The sequence below is a fragment of the Bos indicus x Bos taurus genome, chromosome 1 (genome assembly GCF_003369695.1).
Source record: "Bos indicus x Bos taurus breed Angus x Brahman F1 hybrid chromosome 1, Bos_hybrid_MaternalHap_v2.0, whole genome shotgun sequence".
NCBI lineage: Eukaryota > Metazoa > Chordata > Mammalia > Artiodactyla > Bovidae > Bos > Bos indicus x Bos taurus.
This window is the reverse complement of record NC_040076.1, coordinates 81,449,263-81,469,895: the sequence shown is the minus strand read 5'-3', so window position 1 is coordinate 81,469,895 and position 20,633 is coordinate 81,449,263. Positions and strand designations below refer to the sequence as shown.

The 20,633-nt window shown below is 38.5% G+C and overlaps 1 protein-coding gene across 4 annotated transcripts in view; it reads left to right on the top strand.

Annotated features, from left to right (window-relative positions):
• MAP3K13 (mitogen-activated protein kinase kinase kinase 13) overlaps positions 1-20,633 on the top strand; it is a 161,752-nt gene that overhangs the window by 119,026 nt on the left and 22,093 nt on the right. For all 4 annotated transcript variants that reach the window (XM_027538971.1, XM_027538980.1, XM_027538988.1 and 1 more), the window contains 5 exons: positions 3,147-3,330; positions 8,700-8,891; positions 11,407-11,565; positions 13,225-13,383; positions 14,025-14,133. In XM_027538971.1, the coding sequence (XP_027394772.1) occupies positions 3,147-3,330; positions 8,700-8,891; positions 11,407-11,565; positions 13,225-13,383; positions 14,025-14,133 (803 nt within the window). The remainder of the gene's footprint in view (positions 1-3,146; positions 3,331-8,699; positions 8,892-11,406; positions 11,566-13,224; positions 13,384-14,024; positions 14,134-20,633) is intronic.

Genomic DNA, 20,633 nt, shown 5'->3' with positions numbered 1-20,633 from the left:
ATAATTCATTTATTTCTTATTTTATAAAAATATCAAATAGGAATTATTTATAAAAATATATAGTAAGTTACAATATAAACATTATAAAATGATGTGAAAAGAAAGGATTATTTAACAAATTTTTTAAATCACTAAATAACAATATTAAAAAATTAGTTTGCATTAGTTCTCACATCCTGCAACAAATTAAGCTTCAGATGCAAAGGTTAAGCTTAAAAAATCAACTATAGATCACTCTTAGAAGATAGATTAGACAGTGGAAGAAATCACAAAGCAAATTACAGACAACTATAAAAGTATTTTGTTTAAAACATGAAATTAAAAGAAAAATGCTTTTGTAAGAAGTCTCTTCATATGTATCAAATAGAAAGCTCCTTCAAGTTTATGAGAACTGCAAACCCAAGTAAATAAATGGGCAAGGGGTAAATTTGATAATTCATACAAAGAAGATGTATTAAATGTGGAAAAAACATTCTCACTGGCAATTAAAATAATGCACACTTATAAAACACTATTTTAGCACCAAAAAATAATTGGCAACAGTCATTGCTGGCAAAGTTGTAGTAAAAGAGACTCATGCTTTACTAATGTCAGCAAAAACCTTTTGGATAGCAATTTGGAATGTACACCAAGAACCAGGAAATTATACTCTTTAAGGATTGAATTTGAGGAATAATAATAAAGAAAGAGAAGTATCAAATTTAAATTAGCAAACAAAAAAATAGAGATACTTAAGTACTATCAAAGATAAGAGGATACAGTAAACAGCTGTTAATCTTATAAATAAAAACTGTAAATATATGGGGAATACATAATACATGAAAAAACAGAAAAAACTGTACATCACATACACTCTTTCATAGCTATATGCATATACAGAACGGAATGGAAGTCACTCAGACGTGTCTGACTCTCTGCGACCCCATGGACTGTAGCCTACAGGGCTCCTCTGTCCATTGGATTTTCCAGGCAAGAGTACTGGAGTGGGTTGCCATTTCCTTCTCTAATATGCATATAAACAAAGACTAAAATAAGATGAAAACAGAATATGGGTTGGAATTTCAGATAAAATATATGCTTTTCTGTTTCTTTCTAGAATTTTCTAATGTTTTCTAGTACTCAAACAGTAAATAAAGATTGAGTAAATAGAGAAAAACAGCTAAAGATTGTCTAATTTTAGTAATTATGTATTAAAAATTAGAGTAACCTGAATTTGTATGGAGTTATTTGGAAAAATATTGCCCAATTATGCTCTTGCTCAAAATCCAGTGCTAGTACTGAGCCCCCAGGATGGTCAGAATGGCTCTGTGTTCAGTTCTTCGCTGGACCACTAATGAGTAGCTCTTTTCAGTATACCTGGGTCCCATGTGTGCCACACAAGTAAGCCTATGAGGATGAAAACTCTTAGATGCCATAGAGGTAACTCAAAGCAGTCAAGACTGTAACTTACTGTTCCCACCCAAATTTTACTTGGTATTGTTTGTTTGTTCCTTTGGTGATTTCATATTTGTGAGCTATTTGTGTTTTAGAGAGGTTTGTTTTTGTAGAGCATCTATTCAGTTTCAGTAGAGCAGAAACCTTTAATGCTGGTCATACCAGAAGAATGGGACAAATGCCCATGCTATTAATCTCCCTCACTGTAGTTTTTTATGCACTATGTATTATTATATTTGGAAGGTCATGTTTTAACCATTGTAACAAGAAAACACATTTTATTAAGAATCTATGGAATCTCTTTTCTCTCGAAGTAGATAAAACTAGAAAAGAGAGAAATGTAGTTCCCTTCCACTCTTTCTCCTTTTGCTTCATCAACATAGGTAGTGAGTTGATTTGCTTTCAAGACCAGATTATCTTTAAAGCTGATTCAACACTACTAAATTCAGTGTTCTGCAAACTGTAGCCTTTAAGTGATTGGTGACCTGACAAGAATCTCTCATAACCTTTAGCATTGTCATCATCTTCTCCTCACTTCACGGGGCTCCTAGCTCTTTGATGTTCATTTCTGTCCAGTGCAGCGATAATGCACTGGCAGAAAGGATAATCAATGGATTATAGTCTTCTCTTCAAGTTTCATGAAATTAAAGCACATATTGATTGAATTTTTGATCTATTTTAAATAGTATTTTATTCACTATAAAAGTAATATATGCTGAAAGTTACAGTATTGTAAATCCACTATACTTCGATAAAATAAAAGTAATATAGGCTTATAGTTTAAATTTTTTAATACAGAAAAGGATAAATGACATAACATGAATCAATAGTGCCACCACTTAGAAATGACCCCTGTTACATTTTTGGTGCAAACAGAAATTAAACTTTAAGAGAAACTGGCAAGTAGTGCATCTATATGTGTAAATTTATCAAGACTAATAAATGACCCTCTCTTTCAATTACTTCATGGGAAGGAACGTGGTATAGCAAAAAAAACACTGTCCCTGGACTCAAACCAGTTCCAAGGTCCTTGGCCCTGTTCTTCCACTTACCAATTTTGACTTTCAGTTGTTTAAGGCCTGGTTACCCTTTGCCTTAGTTTTCTCATATTTAAGTAACCATAATATGGCCAGACTTGTATGATTGTTCTAAGAATTAAACATACGACAGACCTAAAACACTCTGCTAGTGTCTGGCATATAGTAAGTACTAAATAAAAGGTAAATACTAATTTAATTGTTATACATCATTAGGTCCTCAGGAGAGTATCACTGAAAATGCATTCAACAAGGATTAATTGAGCACCTGCACTAGAAATTCAGAAAGGAATAAAGCAACACTTGTAATGGGTAATAAGGTAGGGATAATGACGTAGAGACAGATAGGTGAACTGACTGAACATGCAAGCTTCAAGTGAGGAGGTGGGGCTGTGGGAGTGTCAGGATATGTTTTGTTTGGAGGCGATTATATTGGAGATTTCCCATCTGCAGGATTTCACTGGTTAAAATCTATACAAACTAATACATGTGAATATCTCTATGATATCAAGACCCATAGAAAAGTTCCATCTTTTAGCAAGTTACCAGGTGAGAGACAAAAGTTGAGGTCATTCTGGGTGATGGTGAAATTGGTCCCTGCAGAGTGGCCTTGTAGAATGGCCCCTGAGCAGATTCCAGGCTCTCTTTATGCTTGTTTCTCACTTGTGTGCCTAGATACTTGGGAAGTGCCATTTGAGGAGATCTCAGAGCTGCAGTGGCTGGGTAGTGGAGCCCAGGGAGCTGTCTTCTTGGGCAAGTTCCGAGCGGAGGAGGTGGCCATCAAGAAAGTGAGAGAACAGAATGAGACGGATATCAAGCATTTGAGGAAGTTGAAGCACCCTAACATCATCGCTTTCAAGTAGGTCAAGGCTTTTTTTTTTTTTTTTTTTAAGAAATAGATTTTCTTTCCCTCAGTACATACATGTAAGTTCCTGACTTATAAGACATGTTAAGAATACTCTACAGACTTAGCAATGTGCTAGGTGCTTTGGGAGGATACCAAGGAACTATTATATTAGAATCACGTTTTTGAGAATTTGATAATCTAATAGCTCTTTTTGCCAGAGCACACAGTGCTTGGAAGGGAGGGAGATACATGGGACAGAGAGGGAGAAGGTGAACTCCTTCCATGCAGTCAGATCTGCTGAATCAATGTAATTTATCAATAGCATAACAGAGGCCTCTTCAAGATAACCTGAACACCTTCAAGTTCAATTAAGAAAACAAAGCTAGCATCTGAAGTGATCAGAGAACAATTAGTTCCTTGTAAATAGAGGTGTATTTTCTTATTAGTTTCTATAAGTGTCTCTTCTGAAATATTAGCTTGTAGTAACAGGCACCTTCAGAATATTTCTCCCTGCCTCAGGTTTTGCCAGATCCTTTTCAAGGAAATCCAAAACTGGCTTTCTAAATCTAATAATAGAATTCGTGATTATAGTAAGTCAAATGATACATTTATTTCACAAAGTGGTTGTTTTCAAAGAGAGTGTGAACATATCTTTCTAGTTTAGACCCTCATTTTCGTAATGTTGACAGGGATCCTCAGAGGTAAATTTGTGGAAGGCACCAGATTTGGTAGTGCCAAGAGAATATGTGCTTTATCGGCTTCCCCTGTGGCTCAGCTGATAAAGAATTCGCCTGCAATGCAGGAGACCTGGGTTCGATCCCTGGGTTGGGAAGATCCCCTGGAGAAGGGAAAGGCTACCCACTCCATATTCTGGCCTGAAGAATTCCATGGACTGTATAATCCATGGGGTCGCAAAGAGTCGGACACGCTTGAGCGACTTTCACTTCACTTCCCTTCCCTTTCAAGAGGATATGTGTACTCTCTTCTGCCTGTACCTTTCCTTTGAGCTCCTTCTCTTACCAGCGTTGAAAATTTTGTCCTAGGCTTGAACAAATGAATGATGTGTAGCTTAAGAGGAAGAAAGGTGAAGAACGGGAAAGAAAATCTTTAGGAAGGATGAAAGATTAGAAATTGGAGCCTCTTGGTATATTTTTGTATAATATATATTGAGTTCATATATAGGAAAATAATATGACCAATGAGGCTATAGCTAAAAAGCGGACTAATTTACAAATTCCCCTTCCCTAACCTAGGAGGGACTTCTTCCAGGCCCCCAGAAGGATCCTTTCCTTAAGAAAACTCTCCTTATAAAGTTAAACATGTCATGCAACAATTTCTAATTGGAATCGTATCCCCAAAGCAAGGAATAAAAATCTTGGGTACAGGTTGTTATGACCAACCTAGATAGCATATTCAAAAGCAGAGATATTACTTTGCCAACAAAGGTTCGTCTAGTCAAGGCTATGGTTTTTCCTGTGGTCATGTATGGATGTGAGAGTTGGACTGTGAAGAAGGCTGAGTGCCGAAGAATTGATGCTTTTGAACTGTGGTGTTGGAGAAGACTCTTGAGAGTCCCTTGGACTGCAAGGAGATCCAACCAGTCCATTCTGAAGGAGATCAGTCCTGGGATTTCTTTGGAAGGAATGATGCTAAAGCTGAAACTCCAGTACTTTGGCCACGTCATGTGAAGAGTTGACTCATTGGAAAAGACTCTGATGCTGGGAGGGATTAGGGGCAGGAGGAGAAGGGGACAACAGAGGATGAGATGGCTGGATGGCATCACTGACTTGACGGACGTGAGTCTGGGTGAACTCCAGGAGTTGGTGATGGACAGGGAGGCCTGGCGTGCTGCGATTCATGGGGTCGCAAGGAGTCGGACATGACTGAGCGACTGAACTGAACTGAACTGAAGGTTGAATTTTGATTCCCAAACAACACCCCTTATGGAAAGGGAAAGAAGTGTGAAAAGAAAAGAAGCTTTATCCACTGGGATACTAAATGGAGTCTTTGGATTCATTTCCTTATAGAAGGAACATCCCTGCAGAGGACATGGAGAGACTTCAGTTGCTGTAGTGATTCTATTATTGGTTGCCCTAGGAGGGCCAGGAGGATGTGAGACTAAAACAAAATACTATAGAGACCAATCATAATCCTTCCCGAGATGATAAGTTTGACAAGACAATGGGTGGAGAAACTCCCTCCTTTCCTTCATTTTACTTCACTGAGAGGATCGTCATTATAGCATGATATACCCTCATAAGTGGAAGGAAGAGCCTTTTACTTAACTAAATTTTAAGCTTAAATCACTGGGTTTGAGACATAGAATATTCTATGGATGAGCATGGCTTTTTGGCCTCCCGAAGTAAACTAGGCTGTGAGTCTCAGGCCTGAGGGCTTTCTAGCAGGATGTCGTGGATAACTGAAGGTAGAAATGTGTCCTCAGAAGGCGAGTGTGAGAAGCCAGATTTTTTCCTCTTTTCTTTTGTTTCTTCCTTTTTACTCAGAGTCTTTTCCCCACCTTACCCTCTGACCCTCCTACCTGCATGTACAGTTTTCAGCATTGTGGATAAGGATTGCTTTATTGGTGTCCAACTCTTTAGGCTGAAGATGCTTGAAAGGTCTTTACCTCTACATGAGAAACAATAGTGAGACTGTGTCCCTGGCCCATTACACCAGGCTCCTGAGGCATGGTGCAGTGTTGTGTTTGCAGCCATCTGTGCCCTTGTGTTGCCTGGCCAGTGAATCACTCAGGAGCGTCTGGAAGATATTAAAGCATGATTAGATGTTAGTACATCTCTCTGGATACTGATTTCTGTACTTTCAGCTTCTTTTGAAGTTAGTAGAAACCATGCACAGAAGGGAAGTGCAAGAAAAGAATACGATATTCTCTTTTTCTTCTAATTTTTTAAGGAATCTTTTAAGAAAACCCAACCTGCCTGTTCCTAATGGAATTGGGTGCCAAAGGGAAGAAAAGGTAGCAATTAGAAGTGATTATAAAGCTGTTATTTATAGCTACTAAGAAGCCTTGTCATAGTACAGGGCTGATGGAATGATTACTTCTCATTTGTCAGTCAAGAGAGATGAAAAGTATATAGAATACCACTGTTAGACAATGTTTGTCTGACAAGCTAAACATAGTAGAATAGGACGCTGAGTAGTTTCAAACAAATATTTGCTTTGTTGTTCTTAAGTGCATTACATTACGTCTGCCCTTACTCATCATTTCTCTGTAGTAAAAACTCAATTGTCTATTGGTAGTTGCTGTATACTTGTGCTCCACTGAGGTTTCCTGAAAGTCAAGTAACAGAAACTTGAAAAAAATTTTTTCTTCAAAAATCAAGATGAGCGTCTTCTTTGGTGGGCCAGTGGTTAAGAATCTGACTGCCAATGCAGGGAACACGGGTTCAGTCTCTGGTCAGGGAAGATCCCACATGTCATGGGGCAGCTAAGCCTGTGCACCACAACTACTGCGCCTGCGCTCTCTGCAATGAGAAGCCGCACTGCAAGGACGCGCCCTCTCACAGCAGCTAGAGAAAGCCCAAATGCAGCAACGAAGATCCAGTGCAGCCAAAAATAATAATTTTTTTAATCAAGATAAGAATTCTGGGGGGGCTTAGAAAATGATAGGAAAGTAATAGAAATAGCTTTGTGGCATTTGACAGGCACATCAAGGCAGGGAAAATGAAAACTAATTATACTTCTTCATAACCTGCCATTGTTTTAAGACTTTCACAAGCCACTGCTTCTAAATTCTTTTACCACTTATGGCAGCCTAAGAGATAGGACATGAATTGGTAGCTGGTTGAAGACTTTAGCTGGGAGTCTTGTAGGTAGAATAATGATATTCTTTTGGAGGAGGGCATACGTATCATTAAGAGATAAGACAACAGAGAATTGCTCATGGTAATTTTTTTATATTTTCTTATTTTCAGAGCAAAACTGTGAAGTTAATATGATTTTCCCACTTTTATAAGATAACAGTATTAATACAAGAATCCCCAGTATGCTTGTCTATACAGATTTTAACAAACTTTAAGAAAGGAGGCCGTGTAGTGTAGTGCGTGGAAAGCACATGGCCTTTGAAGTTAGACAGCCTGGATTCAAACCCGAGCTCTGTCGTGTTTAGCTGTATGATCTAGTCGGTTTTCCTCTCTAAGCCTTAGCCTGTAGAAGTGGAAAAGATAGTATCTATCGTACAGTGATTTGGGGCAGATTAAATAAGACAGTTAACTAACACGTAGGCATACCTGACTCATAGAAGGTGTTCTTTTGTGTTGTTATGCCTCCTCCTACCCCTTGCTTCTGCATCTGTTTGTGCAAAGGCTTTATCAGCAAAGAACATTCAGGTGAAGTTAAGAAATTTTTGTCAAGAACTTGCTGTGAACTTCTAAGCCATGCGATAGGAAGAAAAGAACTTGAAGACTTTTTCCTTCGAGGAGCTGATAATCTGTAGAGGGAGAGAAAAATAGTATATAAAAAAATAATTGCAGCATAGGAAATTAGAGAAGAGAAAGATTTTTTTAGACTGGAATAATCAGGGAAGTCTTCATAGAAGATGTAGGAATTAATGAAAATAGAGGCTGCATAGGTGTATAATAGAATGTGTGACATTATTTTTATTCTAAACAGAAATGTTTTTCAGATATTTATAATACAGAAAATTGATTCTTTTGATATTCAGTCTAATTATCTTAAATTTGAGTAATTTAAAATTCAACAAATTTAATGGTAAAAATAGAAATATTTTACTTGAATTCTCTCTGTACATTATATATAAAACTTCCATTTGATTTTTAAGAGAAGATACTTAAATTATTCTTAATCTAAAAGAACAGTGTCCAAGCTACACAAGTCTCAGAGAAAGATGCTCTTTGTTTTAGAATGACAAGGTCCCACAGACAAAGCACCGATACAGCATAGCATATAGATACCTGAGGGCTCCCCAGGTGGCACGGCAGTAAAGAATCCACCTGCAAAGCAGGAGACACAGGTTCAGTCCCTGAATCAGGAATATCCCCTGGAGAAGGAAATGGCAACCCACTCCAGTGTCCTTGCCTGGGAAATCCCATGGACAGAGGAGCCTGGCAGGCTTCAGCCCATGGGGTTGCAAAAGAGTTGGACACAACTTAGCAACTAAACAACAATAGATATCTGAAGTGAACAAAACAAACTAAAATTGTCTATGTGCTAACAAAGAAACATGTAGACAACAGGGACTTAAATGGTAATTTAAGAATCGGGATATATATGCATTTTATAAATAATTTGGATAGAAAACCTGTCTTTATTAAATCTATTAAATATTTTTAAAGTATGAATATGTATACATGTACATTTATGTGATCTGTGTGTTCATGTATATGTCTGTGTTTTCTTGAAAGGGGTGTTTGTACTCAGGCCCCATGTTACTGTATCATCATGGAATACTGTGCCCATGGACAACTCTATGAGGTTTTGCGAGCTGGCAGGAAAATCACACCTCGATTGCTAGTAGACTGGTCCACGGGAATTGCAAGTGGAATGAATTATTTGCACCTTCATAAAATTATTCATCGTGATCTCAAATCACCTAAGTGAGTTCTAGAGCTAACTTTTCAGTCATTTTATTTTATTGTTTTGAAATATGGAATTTTGTCAATCATAATGAAGCTTTTAGACTATTTGCAGTTCAGTTTAAATAAGCAGAGTGGATATCTCTATTTGCATATTTTGGAGATAGTTATTAACCTCCTTACTTACCTATATGGCGGATATGTCCAGGCACCTGCATGGTTTTCCCTTTTTGTTGCTTTGTAATTGTACAACTATGAAACAAAATACATTATTAACCAAAGAATTCACTTTCCATCATCTCAGATAATGAATGCCAGACTTTCCCACTGGAAGACTTGTTTTCCTAGTGTGCTTCCCCTATAAAACCAATTTTCCAAAACTGAGTTTCAGAAATATATACAAGAGAATAAAAATGGATTAAAAAATAAACCAGAGGCAAAGAGAAAGTGAAAACATTAACTAAAGCTTGTCCACAAAATGTATGCCGTAAGTTTCTGTACCGTCACTACAAGTGGACTACGAATTTGGCTTTGAGCTTCCTAGAATCTAAGCAAAGAAGTAAACAGGTAAAGTTCCACAGTGTCCATTAAACAACATAAATTTGTTATTTAAGAGAAACAGAGCTGTTTCTAGTAATCTTTGTTTTCAGAATGATTCTTTGGTTCCCAATAACCCACTTTAAGAGGAATGCTTATTCAAGTTTCCCAAAGTGCATGAAGAAAGAAATTGATTAAGTACATTTCAATGTGGCTCCTATTTTTATACATTATTTTCATTATTGTCCATCACATTTTTGTTTAGATAAGCAGAAAAGAATCTTTTCCCCAAACATTTTTGCATAGTGCTTTCATGATTTACAACATTTAAAAATACTTAATCATATCTGCTTTAATTTTGGCAAAAAAAAAAATGTGTGGAAGAGATGTAATAAGTATCATTATTCTTATTTTATGTAAGATAATCTAGAGCTCAGAGCCCAAAGTCATGGAGGTAGTGCTTGAACCCAGAACTGAGATCCTTCCTCGTCCTGATAAGATGAGGGATCCACAGTGAGTCCTGCCCATCTTCCGTGAGAGATACAAATCTGTCCTTGATTATCAACTGCAAAGCAGCTCTAATTTATCACTGTTATTCTCAACAATGTTTATTACCGTCCTTAGCTCACTAAAAACCTTCTCTTTGCTTTCCTTACACAAAAATTTTATTATAGTGTTCATTCCTTCTGTTCACATTTTTAACACAATCTGTTGTTTCTGTCATCCACTGCATACATAGAAAGCACACAAGATACCTTGCCGAAGACCTCTTTCATAATCAGCTTGTTCTCCTTAAGAATTATTTTAGGGAATTCTCTGGCTCTTCAGTGGTTAGGACTCAGCACTTTCACTGCTGTGGCCCAGGTTCAAGCTGTGTGGATTGCTGCCCACCTCCCAAAAAAAGACTTACTGTTCAAATTATTTCTCTATATCATTAAGCCTCTGAACCCCTAACTCCTTAACATTCTAATGTTCTAAACAGGTTATTTCAAGTGAATTCAGGCAGTGTGTGAGGGTGCTAGGACTCTGGATTTGCCTGGTACTAGGTTATACTCTGAGGCTAGCAAAAGCAGCTTGCCCCAGGTCACATCCCAGATCACTATTATAACAAGTAAAATATGTAATAAATTATATAAATAACAAATTATAACAAGTAAAATATTTTACACATGACTTATGTAGAATCTGAGCTTTAATTTATCCCTGCTTTTAGCAACATTAACAGAGTCCCAGCATACTTACTTGCCTTTTATATTAATGAATCCTGTGTGTCATGGTTCCATGCATGATTTTAATTGGCCATTATTTAAACAGTGCTTTAAAAGAAGTGATTTTCCCATTGGATTGCCTGAGACTGGCAAGGATGAGAATCAATGTTTATTGAGATGGGTGCTTTACATAGCTTCTCTCATTTAATTCAAGTGAAAATTTTATGAGACCATTCATTACAGACTCATAATGCCTTATCCAAAACTCCTGAAGTCAGATGATTTCAGAAGGTAGCATAGGGCATTACATTACACCCCCAGCAAAGTCTAGGGCGACACCCTATAATCATACACATTCATAAATCCATGGCAAAGCCTTTGATAGTCGCACAAAGTGGGATAAGTAAATTGAGTTTGTTTTATACATATGAGAAAATATTTATAAACCATTTTCAGAGATGTTTGAATTGTGAATAAGATACTGTAACCTGAATTGTCTCCATCTTACAGATGAGAAAACTGGCTTAGAAGAATTAAGTAATTGGCAAAGGTCACACAGTTAGCAAGTGGTGGAGGCAGGATAAAACCAGGTGTAGCAAGCCCAGTATGCTGTGCTGCTCACAAGTATAAATAAGGCTGCTCCTGGTGGGTAGCTAAGGCCCCAGTAGTACTGGAACTAGAGAGCTGAGTTCTGCAACGTAGGAGTCAGCAAACAAAATCTTCAGTTGCCAGTTAGTCATGATTTTCATTAGTACTAACAATCTGAATGCTTTCTTTATTTCTTTTTAAAGTGTTTTAGTGACTCACACAGATGCAGTAAAAATTTCAGATTTTGGTACATCTAAGGAACTCAGTGATAAGAGTACCAAGATGTCCTTCGCTGGCACTGTCGCCTGGATGGCACCAGAAGTGATACGGAATGAACCTGTCTCTGAAAAAGTTGATATATGGTGAGTGGTGCCATCTGTCCCAACCAAAAAGCCTGATCCCACTTTAACCCTATTAGCGCTTCCTATTTCAACACTTCTACTCACCCAAAATACTCTTTAGTATTACTCAGTTCTAGTTGATTTCAGTCTCATGTAACCCGAGGTACTACCCAGTGTGATGACACTTGGTAAGAAGGATTGGGAGAGGAGGAATTGGGGTGAGTATCCACTCAGTAAATCATCAGTTTTGGGGGTCCATCAAAAGAATATGCTGAACTTTCTGGAAAACTAAAAGTTTACTTCCAATAGCCATTTAGTACAAAAGTCTTTCTGGAATATATTACATAATTCTTTCCTTCTTGAATAAAACATGGTAAACAAAGTTTACTTATTCTCAGACCATCATCAGGTGTATTAGTGATGTACTTTGCTGTGATACAGTTATATGCTTTGAGGTGTACAGGGCTATTTGCCCTTTTGTTAAACAGTCCTGATAGACTGTGCTTTTTGTGGGGGGCAGGGAGAGGTGTTCATCTTTCTTTTCTTTTCTTCTGAGGTTCCAAATCTCTGCTATTAACAGTATATTTTCCTGTAGTTGCTTTTCTTCCATTCTTAAAATTGGCAACTAGTAACTTTTAGACTTAAACCAAAATAATAGCCTATATTAAAACTGGCTATAATTTTAAAGTAAATAAGATAAAGTAGAAATGTGAGTTCATTTGTAATTTGGGTAATTATTACCAAAGTGTCCTCATTAGGGATTACATCAATTTATGTTCCCAACAGAAATGTATAATAGTTTTTTCAGGCTCACCAACAAAATGTGTTCCACTTTGGGATCTTCTGCCAACCAAATAGGTTAAAAAAAATGGTGTCTTAGGTGCAGTTTTAATTTGCATATCTCTTCTCATAAATAAGGTTGTACTTTTTTCATATATTTACACACCCATTTGTAATTTCTTATTTACACGCTAATCCTTTACTAAGTTTTCTGATATTTTATTCTTATCAACTTATAAGAGTATTTTATATATTAAGGAAATTATCCTTCTGTGTATATGAATTACAGATACTTTTCACTTTTGTTGTTTTGCTTATGTTAGAGGGTTTTTCCATGTCAAGATTTTCTTTTAAGCAGTTGGTCAGTCTCTCCTGTTATGACTTCTGGATTTCTTAATTAGAAAAGCTTTCACTACTCTTAAGATTTTTTTTTCCATATGTTCTTTGAGAATCTTTAGGATTTCATTTCTCACATTTAAATCTTTGATGCATTTGGAATTTATCTTAGTGTAAGATAAAGTATAGATTTAATTTTTTCCCCAGTTGTCCCAACAGTATTTATTGAATAACCAATTTTTCCGTACTGGTTTAAGATGTAACTTCCATCATATACTCAATTCCTATATGTATTTGGTCTATTTCTAGATTTCTGTTCCTTTCCATTAGCCTAGCTGATTATTCATCACCACTGTTAATTTCTGAAGCTTTGTAGTATATTTTAATATCTGATAATATTGGTTACCCCTCATTAATTTTCTTTTTCAGAGTTTTCCTGGCTGTTTCTATTTTTTCTATAGAAATATTAGAGTTTTATGTGTTTGACTGAAAATTACTAAATGACTAAAATACAAATCAGTCTTTCTGAAATATCTTCTGTGCTTGTTCCCGGGGCTACTATAGGTCTTTTGGAGTGGTGCTTTGGGAGCTGCTCACAGGGGAGATTCCGTATAAAGATGTGGACTCTTCAGCCATTATTTGGGGGGTTGGAAGCAATAGCCTACACCTTCCAGTTCCTTCCACTTGCCCTGATGGATTCAAAATCCTTATGAAGCAGACATGGTAAGAAATATGTTTCTCCCAATATTCTCTTCTACCTTCTTCCTCAAAACCATATTTAAGTAAAAATAAATAAATAAATAAAGCCAAAAAAAAAAACACCCATATTTAAAACTTCTCTAAACCATATTTAAAACAGGAGGGACGTCTCTAACGTGTATTTGGAATGAATAACCTTACTTTGTGTAAAGTCTAGGAGCCTCGGAATTTGAGAACTTTGGATTCACATACTAGTTCTACCCTTTTCTATCTGTGTAATTTGGGGCATGTCATCTAAGTAGCAGTTTTCTCATTTGTGAAATGGGGATAGTATGATAAATTAAAAATTATAAATAAAGAATTTGGTCTGATATCTTGAAGCAGTAGGCCTTAGTAAATGATAGCTATCACCACTTTGCCAGTTCTCAGGGATCAATATTATCAAGCAGATTCTAGAGATTTCTAGTTCATCATTAGAGGCATCTCGTAGTTGCATTTTCCTTTTGTTCTTCAATACATCAAAACTACCTGAGATATAGCCACACATGGAGTCAGAAATGTTGTTTTTTGATTTTTGTTTTTTTTGGTTAAGTAGAATAAAATCTTTATCCTCCTAGGTACAACTTCTGAAATGCACAAGCTATTTTTTTTTTTTTAACTTTTAGGCAGAGTAAACCTCGCAACCGACCTTCTTTTCGGCAGACGCTCATGCATTTGGACATCGCATCTGCAGATGTACTTGCCACCCCACAAGAAACCTATTTCAAGTCTCAGGTAAGTCTGGAAACTCTTCCAGGTCCTGCTAAACAGACAGGGAACTCTCAATGAGGAGGAGTAGCAGCTCCTAGAAGAGGGCATTCTGATTCTTAGAACAATTACATAAATCGACTCATTGTGAAACAATAATGATGATTATTATAAACGCCACACGTACAACTTTGGCTTTTTTTTTTTAACACTTTGGAGTTTTGAAGGGTTTTTTAAGCACTTAACATATATGAAATCTTATTTGAAAATACCTTGTAGTAAAATATCATCTTCATAGTGGGTTCTGGTAAAATTGTTGGAGAAAAAAGAGGAAAAGAAGATATGAAAACTGTAGTGTACATACATTTGAATTAAAATTATTGCTAACCTTCATGATAGTATTGCTTTCCTTAAACTTAGAAAAGCTGAAGTAAAGTAGAGGAAAGTTAAAGGCCAGAGAGAGCCTGTGACAGAACTAGGCCCAGGAGAACCTTTTCTCTAACCTTTTCACCTAGTAGCACCAAATACAGAGAAGGCAATGGCACCCCACTCCGGTACTCTTGCGTGGAGAATCCCATGGACTGAGGAGCCTGGTGGGCTGCAGTCCATGGGGTCGCTAAGAGTCAGACACAACTGAGCGACTTCACTTTCACTTTTCACTTTCATGCATTGGAGAAGGAAATGGCAACCCGCTCCAGTGTTCTTGTCTGGAGAGTCCCAGGGACAGGGGAGCCTGGTGGGCTGCTGTCTCTGGGGTCGCACAGAGTCGGACATGACTGAAGCAACTTAGCAGTAGCAGCAGCAGCACCAAATAAAATGTAATTTAATGTATCTGTTAGCCTTTACTACAAAACATATGGCTTAACACAGTACACTGTTGTTGAGCTCATGGTTCCATGGGTTGGTTATTTGTGCTGGGTGGTCCCTCACGTGGCCTTGCCTAGGCTCACTCACGTGTCTACCGTCAGTTGCCAGGTCTGCTGGGAGGCTGGCTGGTTCCAAATGGCCTCATTCACTAGTCCCACCTTGGCTGGCTGTTAGCTCAAGCACCTCAGTTTTCCTCCACGTGGCCCTTCATCCTTCAACAGGCAAACTTGGGCTTGTTCACATGGTCTTCTCAAGGTAAAAAATGCAGCAGGAGAGCAAGCCCCAGTGCACAGGTGGTTTTCTAGCCTGGGTGCATTGTAGTTGCCAGTGTCTCATTGGCCAATGCAAATCACAGGCTAACCCAGATTGAGAAATAGACTTCGCCTCCTGATAGTTGTATTAGTGATAAGTGTGTGACCATTAAATAAAAATACTATAAATGGCATAAGGGCCAGTGGTCTACCACTATCCATTTGGATAGGGAGTTGTGGGGGCATCTTTAAATGTGAGGTCCTTACTTACCCCTCCCAGACCCAGGCTATGGCAATAGGAATAAAATAGGATGAAAACAGGAGGAAACTATGGCTTCTGAAATAAATGTGATGATCTTAAATTATGGCTTTATGCTTATAGAATTTAACTATAGTATTGTCCAATTTTTTCTCAAATAGCTTTGTCTCACTTTCTAAAATGAATTTTTGCTAAATGAATTCCATCTCTACATTGACTTCCAGTATCATTTCAAAAGATTCATTCTCAGGGAAGACATTTTGTTACCAATTAGTGTCTCTGTCTACTCCTGATAGCCCCCAACTCCACTGGGTGATGCATTTACCTACCAGGAAAGTGTGCTTTGAAAGCAAACTGGACTGGGAGGGGCATCATCACTGGAGGTTAAAAAAGGCCCCAAATATGCTTTATTAACTGGCTTAACCAGAGGCTTGGGGCATGTGCTTCTCTGGTGTCTGAGAAGCAGAGAGATAGTCCACCCATCAGATATTGGGAATATCTTACTTAAGGCTCAAGGTTTTCTAAGGAATAATAAATCAGAGACTTTTCCTCTGTTTCCCAAAGTTCTAACATATTCTCTGTGACCACAAACTTAGCTCTCCCCACACCATGTCTTTGAATAGTCTGGCTTGTCCCTATAGTTTTTTAGTGTTTCTGAGGAATTATTATGTAAGTAAAGTATTTGATTTTACAGAAAATGAGAGGATAACTTCATGACATTTCCTATGTTCTTTGATGCTCATTCAGGTAAATTCCCTTAGAACTGTTAAAACCATTACCTACCTATACAAATACATGTATGTATTGGTTACTGGATTAGATATCGTTCAAATATTTCCTTACATTAAGAAAAAGATTTAAGCCCTTTGTGAAATGAAAGAGTAATAATGAGTGTGAGTTATGTTAGTCGCTCAGTTGTGTCTGACTCTTTGTGACCCCGTGGACTGTAGCCCACCAGGCTCCTCTGTCCATCAAATTCTCCAAGCAAGAATACTGGAGTGGGTAGCCATTCCCTTCTCCAGGGTATCTTCCCAACCCAGGGATTGAACCCAGGTCTCCCACATGGCAGAATGATTCTTTACCATCTGAGCCACCAGGGAAGCCCATAATAATGAGTAGTCTCTAGAAAATTTTTCAGACTTTAGGATACAGTATCAATCATAGCTTTGCTTCCTTTACAAAAAAACTCTATGCACCATAATTTTGAAAAGCAATTTTCATGAGAGTACTAACTCACAAGTCATTGACAGTATGACTGTACATACTGGGAAAACATCAAATTCTAAACAAACTTTACTTGTGTGCTCCCAGAATATCACTTCTGAAGCCAGGGCCACACTGAGTGCCCAACGTATGTATAATACTTAGTACCTACAGTCAGTATCCTTACTTGTATAAACTCACTTTTATTAATCTATGCAGCATAAAATTGAACTTAGAGAAGGTTCTGTTAGAGCAAGAATTTGAAAAGAGAGGAAGGGGAGAAGGAATGGAAAGGAAAAACAGTGCATAGGACATGTGTTAATATTCATAAATTCTACCACCTTTTTCTCCCAGTGTAAAATTTTACCTCTCCTTAAATAGTCCAAAATACCCTTGCTAGTTCCTAGAATTCTTCAGTTATTTACAAGCTGATTTGTTTGGGTCTGAAATTCAGACCATCTCTGGCTAATGATAATGAAGTATTTGTGAACTAATGAGGGAGGTACTGAGAAAAGTAACAGATTTTGAGCATAAATCCCTGTCCTGTGACCTTGGATTATCATTACACTTCCATAAACCTCAGCTAACTCATCTAAACACTGAAGATAACCATGTTTTCCCTTCCTTGTGGAGTTTTGATGAGGATCAGATAAGATAATAAACATGCAAGTGCCCTGGAAACTGTAGAGAGCTGTTTGATTGCAAGATGTTATTATTCATCTCCCACAAAGCTATAAAGATTAAGCCTTCTTTGAGGTTGTATGTTCTGGGTGCTTTTTCTGATGAACTCCTGAGATGGATAAGAATGGCAGCTAGGGAGCTCTTATTAATTGTGTTTTGACAAATTATCCTCCCATGATGGGCAAGAACTAGTTTTTTAGCGCATAGTTTTGCTTACTGATAGCCCTCTTGTACCTGAGGCCTTGCCTCCTGCCTGCTGCCAGAATTCTCCCCGCATCAGTCATCAACCAGTAGTTGTTTAGCTGCCGGTCACCACCTTCCCCCCAAACTGTCAGTCAAGGGTGCTGCCAAGAACCCAGCTGATGTCTTCCTGAGAGCACATGCTTCATCTGTTTCTCATCAACAGCACTTGTATCAAGAAGCAGCATATAGGACAGATGAACAAAGCAACCAATTTCAGGACAATATTAGATTCTGCCAAAGCTATTGCTTCATTCCTGGACAATAAACCATTTCTCCAAGTAGACAATTATTGCTCCTGGTGTTCAATTACATTTGATAGAAGTCTTTAGAAACATTTTAGCCTGGCCCCAGGTCCCAGCTGCTAGGTGCCTCTTGTGCCCTGCTTCTGAGCTCTTCTACAACCCTCGTCTTCGCACCATTTTGAGTGCCACCGTTGTCGTTGTTCAGTCACTAAGTCGTGTCCGACTCTTTGTGACCCTATAGACTGCAGCGCACCAGGCTTCTCTGTCCTTCACTGTCTCCCAGAGTTTGCTCAAATTTATGTCCAGTGATGCTATCTAACCATTTCATCCTCTGCCACCTTCTTTGCCTTCTTTCCCAGCAGGGTCTTTTCTAATAGGTTGACTTTTCACATCAGGTGGCCAGAGTATTGGAGCTTCAACATCAGTCCTTCCAATGAATATTCAGGGTTGATTTTCTTTAGGCTTGAGTGGTTTGATCTCCTTGCTACCCAAGGGACTCTCAAGAGTCTTCCCAGCTCCACAATTCGAAGGCATCAGTTCTTCAGTGCTCAGCCTCCTTTATGATCTAACTCTCACATCCATACATGACTACTGAAAAAACCATAGCTTTGACTATATGGACCTTTGTTGCCAAAGTGATGTCTCTGCTTTTTAATACGCTGCCTAGGTTTGTCATAGTTTTTCTTCCAAGGAGCAGGTGTAATTTCTTGACTACCCAGTGCCACTGTGACCACCCAGAAACTCCGGGGCTGGGAGTTGCAGAGACAGATAGCTCATTAGAGGGATAGACTGTTTTGCCTTAAGAGTAATTTAATCATGAGCAAGTAGGTCCTAGAAACAGGCTGGTGCTCACTGGGGGAGGCAGTAAGGAGGACTCATGCACTAATCAAGAGTTAAGACCTTTCTGACTCAGAATCTAAGATTTCCTACTACTTATAGCCCCTCAATGGAGAAGGCAATGGCACCCCACTCCAGTACTCTTGCCTGGAAGATCCCATGGACAGAGGAGCCTGGTGGGCTGCAGTCCATGGGGTCGCCAAGAGTCGGACACGACTGAGCGTCTTCACTTTCACTTTTCACTTTCATGCATTGGAGAAGGAAATGGCAATCCACTCCAGTGTTCTTGCCTGGAGAATCCCAGGGATGGGGGAGCCTGATGGGCTGCCGTCTGTGGGGTCGCACAGAGTCGGACACGACTGAAGCGACTTAGTAGCAGCAGCAGCATAGCCCCTCAACATCCTGCTTCTTCATTTCTCATAGCTAAGCTTCTTTTTTTCTTTACTTTATAAAAATCATGGTAAAAGATATTATAAAATTTGCTATTTAAAAATTTTTAAATGTACAATTCAGTGGCAGAAATCACATTCCAGTGTTATAAAACTATCACCATTATCAATTTTCAAAATTTCTCATTACTTCATTAAGCACTAACTTCTCATTCTCTATTCCCCACAGAAAACTCTGTTCTGCTTTCTATCTCTATGAATTTGCCTACTCTAGATATTTCACTGAAGTAGAATCATACAATAGTTGTCTTTCTTTGTCTGGTTTGTTTCATTTAGCGTGTCTTCAAGGCTCATCTATGTTGTTCAGTTCAGTTCAGTCGCTCAGTCAGTGTCCGACTCTTTGCGACCCCGTGAATTGCAACATGCCAGGCCTCCCTGTCCATCACCAACTCCCAGAGTTCAGCCAGACTCACGTCCATTGAGTCAGTGATGCCATCCAGCCATCTCATCCTCTGTCGTCCCCTTCTCCTCCTGCCCCCAATCCCTCCCAGCGTCAGAGTCTTTTCCAATGAGTCAGCTCTTCACATGAGGCGGCCAAAGTATTGGAGTTTCAGCCTCAGCATCAGTCCTTCCAATGAACACCCAGGAATGGTCTCCTTTAGGATGGACTGGTTGGATCTCCTTGCAGTCCAAGGGACTCTCAAGAGTCTTCTCCAACACCACAGTTCAAAAACATCAATTCTTCGGCGCTCCGCTTTCTTCACAGTCCAACTCTCACATCCATACATGACCACTGGAAAAACCATAGCCTTAACTAGACAGACCTTTGTTGGCCAAGTAATGTCTCTGCTTTTTAATATGCTATCTAGGTTGGTCATAACTTTCCTTCCAAGGAGTAAGCGTCTTTTAATTTCATGGCTGGAATCACCATCTGCAGTGATTTTGGAGCCCAGAAAATAAAGTCTGACACTGTTTCCCCATCTATTTCCCATGAAATGATGGGACCAGATGCCATGATCTTCGTTTTCTGAATGTTGAGCTTTAATGATGTAGCATGTCACAAATTCATTCCTTTTATGACTGAATAGTATTCTATTGTATGAATATCATCTGTCTTATTCATCCATTCATATATTAATTCAGCTTCATTTTGACACCTCTGTTATGAGAGATAGGAGGAGCAAGGTATGGGTGCAAGAGCTTCAGTAAACTAGTTACATATCTGAGAAGACAAAAACCTGCTAAATGTTACAGCCTTTCCCAGGCCTTACCTGTGCTATGAAGAGGATTCCATTCACAATAATAACCCAGATTTCACTGTATTTTTCCCTTACCTGCTTACTGGACTTAGGTACCTTGTGAAACACTCCCTACTCCTTTCCTCCACTCTACATGTGATTTGGGGAAATCCCCAGTAAAGAGTAGGGATCTCAGATAGCCTCGTATTAATGTCTGCCCTCCTTTCCTTGTGGCTTTCCTGGAGGCTCAGACTGTAAAGAATCCGCCTGCTATGCAGGAGACCTGGGTTCAACCCCTGGGTCGGGAAGATTCTCTG